The 6,236-nt window shown below is 46.0% G+C and overlaps 1 protein-coding gene across 1 annotated transcript; it reads right to left on the minus strand.

Moving 5' to 3' along the window:
• Positions 1-1,247: 1,247 nt before the first annotated feature.
• On the minus strand, positions 1,248-5,839 carry LOC144752520 (uncharacterized). The gene is made up of 3 exons (XM_078640422.1): positions 5,794-5,839; positions 4,315-4,499; positions 1,248-3,020 (listed from the first exon to the last, which is right to left on the minus strand). Exons 1-3 carry the CDS (start codon positions 5,837-5,839, stop codon positions 1,248-1,250), a joined length of 2,004 nt encoding a protein of 667 aa, XP_078496548.1.
• Between the last annotated feature and the right edge of the window lie 397 nt (positions 5,840-6,236).

Raw genomic sequence — 6,236 nt, forward strand, 5'->3', positions numbered from 1 at the left:
AAAGTCCATTCAATGGACAAAAAAAATCAAATAAAACGGGCAAGTGGTCTGTTTAACGAGGCCTAGTAAAGTCCTAAAACAGAACCCAGAAAGAATTTCCCCCACTTAATAAGAACTACTCGTTGCTCGATTGAACTGTAAAGGGCTTGTCTAGAGTGTTTACTGGTTTTAAGGAAAAGTCTTGTGTTGCACTTGTTCCAGTTCTTTATTCCATGGCAGCTGTGTTTATCTACCTACAAGGTGAACTTGTGCTGTGATTTGGCGTCCTGGTACACTACTCGAACATTTTCGTTCCCATTGACAAGGACTTGATTGTGAGGACATTATGTATTTATTTAACCAAAAACAAACTCGCGCTTGTACACTTATCATTTAATACTCACTTCTGAGAAAACATTTGCCACTTGAAAAGTAACCTAGAACGTTCCATAACAATTGTGCGTGTACTGTACAGTGGATTCACATGCTTATATGTGTATTCGTGACTCACTCGAACCCAGCCCCACTGGCTTTCAGATGTGAACCTCCGATTTACCGTTAGAATATAATCTGTATTTGAGATAAAACATTTTAGAGCTTGAAATGAACCAAACTTGCATGTCAATGTAGCGCCTCGAGGTTACACGAGTGCCAATGTCAAATAAAAATAACAATAGGGTTATAAAATGGCGTTCCCGTGGGTTTCGTGGCCTGAAAACAGCGCCTAGCCAAAGTGAGTTTTATACGGTCCGAAATCGAGGTGTGTACATTTGAAGCGCTGTACATTTCATGTTCTGTTCCAAAGACGGAGTGAAGGAAAGCAGACCCATGCACTGAACATTTCTTTCCCTGCGAGTACCCATTTGCTACCAGCTTTAGCGGAAATGTCACGACATTAAACATTTTGGTACACTACGACTTTCTGAATAGTTTTGTCCTTTCAAAGTCTTTCCAGTGTGACGCATTTGCCCACAGTTCATCAATAAGGAAAACCCTTGGGGCATCCCATTTTTATTACGTGTCCTGTAGGGGAACCAGACTTTGGGTATTAATACAGTGGCCAACAACCCAACCCTGTCAGTCCTTTTAAGTACTTTTGCACTCTCCAGAGCACTGAAGAGTTGCCTCGGTCTTCTACGTCACAACTGACGTTCTCGCATCTGGTACCAACTGGTGTCAGGCTCCTAACCCCATCCTACGCCAGTGTTAGTTCGAGGCCTGTTTATTTCTATACAATATGTCACTGGAGCTTTCTCTCGCACCCCCGTTCAAAGAAAATGCATTCCGCCGGCTCCCCCTATCCACTTCAGCAGCAGCTCGTCGATCAGGTCGTCCATCTTGCCGTTGCCCGTGGTGTCGGTTGAAGGCCCGCCTAAGGCCGGATCCACCCCCCAGTCTGAGTCACTTTTCACCTCAATACTCCAGTCACAGGTGGGCGCTGTGGAGCCACCTCCGTGGCTTTCTGGGAGGCCGAAGGGAGAGCCACGTCTCAGGGAGAGCCCCTCTCTCAATTCAGTTCCGTGTAGTTGGGTGTCCTGGTTACTGAGGGGGTACACGCTTGGCATGCAGCCTTGAGGGTTGCAGGGATGCAGTTCTTGGAGATTCCCTGCCTGGCTGATGAGGGATGCCCCTTCCACACTGTCTTGGAGGTTGAGTTTGGATGCGCTTTGCTGACCCTCCTGGAGCGGAAGAAGAAACATCTCTTGATTGCTCACCTGTGGGCTGTGGTGAGACATGCTCTGAATGCTGTCCTGAGGGCTGAGGCTAGACGTGCTTTGGTAGCTCTCTTGAGGACTAGGGCAAGACGTGCTTCGAAGGCTGTCTCGCGGGCTGAGGAGAGTCATGTGCTGAACGCTGTCTTCAGGTCTCAGGTGTAACATGCTTTGGAGAATTTCTTCTGGACTGTGGTGAGATGCTTGTTGGAGGCCGGTTTGAGGACTGGGATAGCGCACACTCTGTGCAGTGTCTTGAGGGCTGCGGTGATATTGTCTTTGGAGGCTGTCCTCAGGACTCTGGGGAGATGTGCGCTGCAGAGTGTCCTCAAACTCTGAGCGGAGCACGTCCTGGGGACAAAAGTTGGATGCTGCTTGGATTCTCTCCTGGAGATGGTGCACAGTGTCATTTTGTTGAAAGTCTCTCTGATTGATATCTGCAGGACTGAGTTGAAGTCCTCCTTTCGGGTGGTTTTCAAGAGGAGTGCCCCGTTGATGGTTCTGAGTATAGTTGAAAGTATTCTCTCTTTGTTGCAAACCCTGGTGGTTGAATGGTGCAACTCTTTGCAGGTTGGCGTGGCCAATGAAGGGTGCGCTTCTTGGCTGGTTTTCCGGAGGAGTGGAGATGTTGATTCTTGGCTGCATCTCTGGAAGACCGAAGGTGGCACCTCTTTGATGTCCATCGTTGGCACTGAATGGGGCACCTACTTGCTTGCTGGATTGGAGATCTAAAGAACTGACCCTTTGGTGCCTGTTTTGAAGATTGTATGGAGCTGCTCTTTGATGGGGGTCTCGCACATGAAATTGATTCATTCCACAATGATTGTCCAGGAGGGTAAATGGAGCAGCTCTTTGCTGGACCTCTGGTTGAGCAAAAAGGACATCTCCTTGATGACTGACCATTTGGTTGAAGAAGTGCGACATGCTTTTCACGTTGGCTTGAAGATGGTGCGCTGCTCCTCTGGGCCTGGTGCTTTGTAAACTGGAAGGAGGAAGCCTGGATGGGCAGTCTGTTGCACCAAGACCATGTATCCTATTATGGCTCTCCTGCAGGTGGACCATTGCTGCACTTTGCTGCATGTCAGAGTTGCAGTAAGGGCTTTGCTGACGTGGAGGGCGCCCTCCTTGATGCGTTCCGTGATGGCGGCTATGGGAACCATTGACTCCCGCTCCTTGAACCTTGTCCAGTTGACTTGAAGGCAACAGTGGATATTGCTTCTGACCACTGATGTGGTCCATCTGCGGCTGGATAGCCCCTTCTTTGGACAACACACGGTTTTCTTTAGTCCTTGGACTCAACTGTCTTGCCCGCCTGTTCTGGAACCAAACCTACAAATAGACAGATAGGGCAACATTAATATCATTATTTTAACTCCTTTAATTGAAAGACTGCATACTGAGGTGAATCTACACTGGCTTGCCAGGCTGGACTGTAATTGAAACGAGAAAGAGCTCCTTCAGAATTATTTATGAATATGTTCTAAATTAATATAGATTATAGCTATATCTTGCTATAGAGAGTACCAATGTATCATAATCTTATCTGTACAGTAAGTTACACACGAACAGGTTACAGCTGGGGACATAACGAACATGAAATAGATCTTAGCTAATTGTTTTACCATCTTTCTCGTATATTACATAAGCAATTTCGCAAACAACTTATACACCAAGGGTGCACACAGTAAATAAAACAGTGGTGCAGTGCACAAGAAACGTGATGAGTGAAAGTGATCTAACAAGGAATCAAGTCTGCAAATGAAAAGAGTAAAAGGGTTTGAATTGGTACAGATCGCATTTTGGGGACTGGCATAACATTCAGGTTATTACACTTAAGTTTAGGTAGCACTGCTTTTAAAATTAACAGTTTGAAATGGGGAGCATCAACGTTTCTACCCCAGGAGAGATAATTCATAGGGTCTTCATCAGGACATGTGTTTCAAAATACTTGGAAGGCAGTGAATGTAATGTGTCTTGTTAAAAAGTGAAGTTCAAATTGAAATAGATGAGAGGCCAGGAGACTGTAAACAAAGTCATGGTCACAAGGACCTTTGGCATTGGGGAAAGAAAATCAGAACCTACACTACAGTAACAGGAGGCGCACGTATATTACTGAGGCTCAAAAACCCACACAAGCGGGAAATACTGTTCCTAACAGGACAAAATTCTGGAGGTCCTCTCTATTCTAAGATCAATAGCCAATGTTAAAATATGATATTTATGGAAATGCGGATATTTACAATCACTAGACTCTGTGAAGATGATGTCAGGTGGGTTTTTTAAGTAATGTTTTTTTCGGGATTAAGAGTGTGCCTCAGAAGTAAGGAAGAAAACTAATAATCCTGGTTTCATTAACAACATACAGGAAAAAACATTAAGCGAAGAAATAACAAAAAAACTTGAATAATATGCAAAAAATAATTGTACAGCTTAATTAGGCTATGAGAAAAGGGCATTCCGATCATTTTACTATGTGAGTGAAAGGGGTACGAGGCAGAGTGACAGCGTGCCAAACAGACAAGCTAGGGTGACAGAAAGTCAGCAGAACTAGCAGGTCTATATTTTTTTCCTAGGAATGGTGCCCAAAAACACGCGTTGCAGTCTTTGCTGCTCTGACCCTCACCTGGATCCGTGATTCCGCAATATCTGCCATGCTCGACAGTCTTTCTCGCGCCGTTATCCCAGGGTACGGGTCAATTTCAAAGGCCTTCAACAGAAGATCCAACTGGGCCTTGGAAAAGGTGGTGCGCTTTCGCCTTGCTCCCCCTTTCCCAGGTTTGGAGCGGGCCAGATAGGGGGAATCCACTTCTGGGAAAAAAAGAAGAATCAGTGCTTAGTAAGGTCAATGCTGCAGAAAACGATGGCAATGTCAGAACTTTGGGGTCACAGAACAAGATTTCCTACTGGCCATTCCACTTCTTCTATAGGTTCTTCACGTGGATATGCCACATTTAGTCCAAATGAAATCAATTTTCAGTCCAGGTAAGTCACTCAATCCCATTTATGCAGAAGGACTTGATCTGAGAGATCAGAAAATGAACATGAACCCAAAATGGCCGGAGTCAAGCCCGAGGTCTGTGTGTCCTGGAGGTTATGTAGCAAGATCCCAGCTCGGACCAACCAGCACTGGGAGACCACGCATGAATACCAACAGAAAATTGTTTTCTTCACAAAAGGAAGGGGCCCAGCGCTCGTTGGCGAGATAGGATCCCACAGGCCCCGGTTCAAGCAAGGGAAACGGCCCCTTTGGTTATCGTCCTGTAGTAAAATACAACCTTTCCTGCTTCGATAGGCTCCTTTAGACTCTGGGGCCCAACGCCACTGCCCCTGCTGCACAAAAGGTTGCTACGCCCCTGGCAGCGCTGCATGTCCAAAAATACTCAGTAACTGACTTAACGGATAATACGATAGTGACTTGTTTTTTTTATATAGCGCTTCATTTATTTATTTATTTATTTATTTAATGCGATTTTATATAGCGCGAACATTACTGCACTGATGGCGTTTCTAACACGTCGCAAACAACAGGTGGTGCTATAACCCTATTTAACAGTACTCGCTAACAAGAAGAGTTGCTAAACATGGAACACACGCGTTATTACCGGCCTAAGTACCGACAGTCAAAACTAGCCCACTTTAACATTTAGTACAGAGGTGGAATTAGGTTAATAAAAAAAATACGGGCTGGAAACTGGAACTGTCCATCACCAGGACACGAGCTCCGCGGCACCAGCTCCTGGCCACCCGAAGGAGATTATTATTTCTAAAGTTTGGGGGCCTTTAGTAACACACGGTTTAACATAGTTGGCATCTTGAATAACTCTAATGAAACTGTCGGTATTTTGGCAAAACATTTTAAACCGGTTTTATGATGTACAAAGAGCGAGAGGTTGTTTGGTTTAAATCAACTAGTCAGGCAGGGCTGTTACGTTAAAACAAGCTGACCATCTACAGGTTGTGTGCTGACCTTTAGTACACAATTGACTGTTTTTATCCTAAAATTGCTGATGTTCAATCTCTTACAAATCATGCACGACAAAATGCAATATTTACAAGTACAAACTGATAGAAAATGATACATTCATTGAGATGAAACCCTTACCTCCAGTGTAGAAGCGCCCATCATCCCGGCCGTCCGACTGCTGCATCCTACGGTTCTCCGGGTGACCTGCCAGTGACTCCGAAGACAGGAGCTTCCGAGTCGCCTGTCCTAGACTGCTGAACTTGTGTGCCTGGCCAGGGTGGCTCTCTGATTTTATATGCGGCCCAGGCCAGTATCCTACCTGTTACCCGTCCCCGGGTGCTTTTGACCTCCTTTGAAGCCCCCCGCCGCCAGCCCCGAGGACGTCTTTCATCAGGCTGGGCCTGTCTTGTTTCGCAGGTGAGCTAGACCCGCCTCCTTCCTGCGGCCATTGTCCCCAGGTTGCCCAAATACACAGGAGCCGGGCACGGCCACAGGCCTACAGGGCCTGTGGTTTGGGGATGCAATAAACATCCCCTTTCGCTACGTGTCACACCCAATAAAGTAACACAAACTGTTAAATG

Source organism: Lissotriton helveticus, chromosome 5_1, assembly GCF_964261635.1.
Source record: "Lissotriton helveticus chromosome 5_1, aLisHel1.1, whole genome shotgun sequence".
Classification (NCBI taxonomy): Eukaryota; Metazoa; Chordata; class Amphibia; order Caudata; family Salamandridae; genus Lissotriton; species Lissotriton helveticus.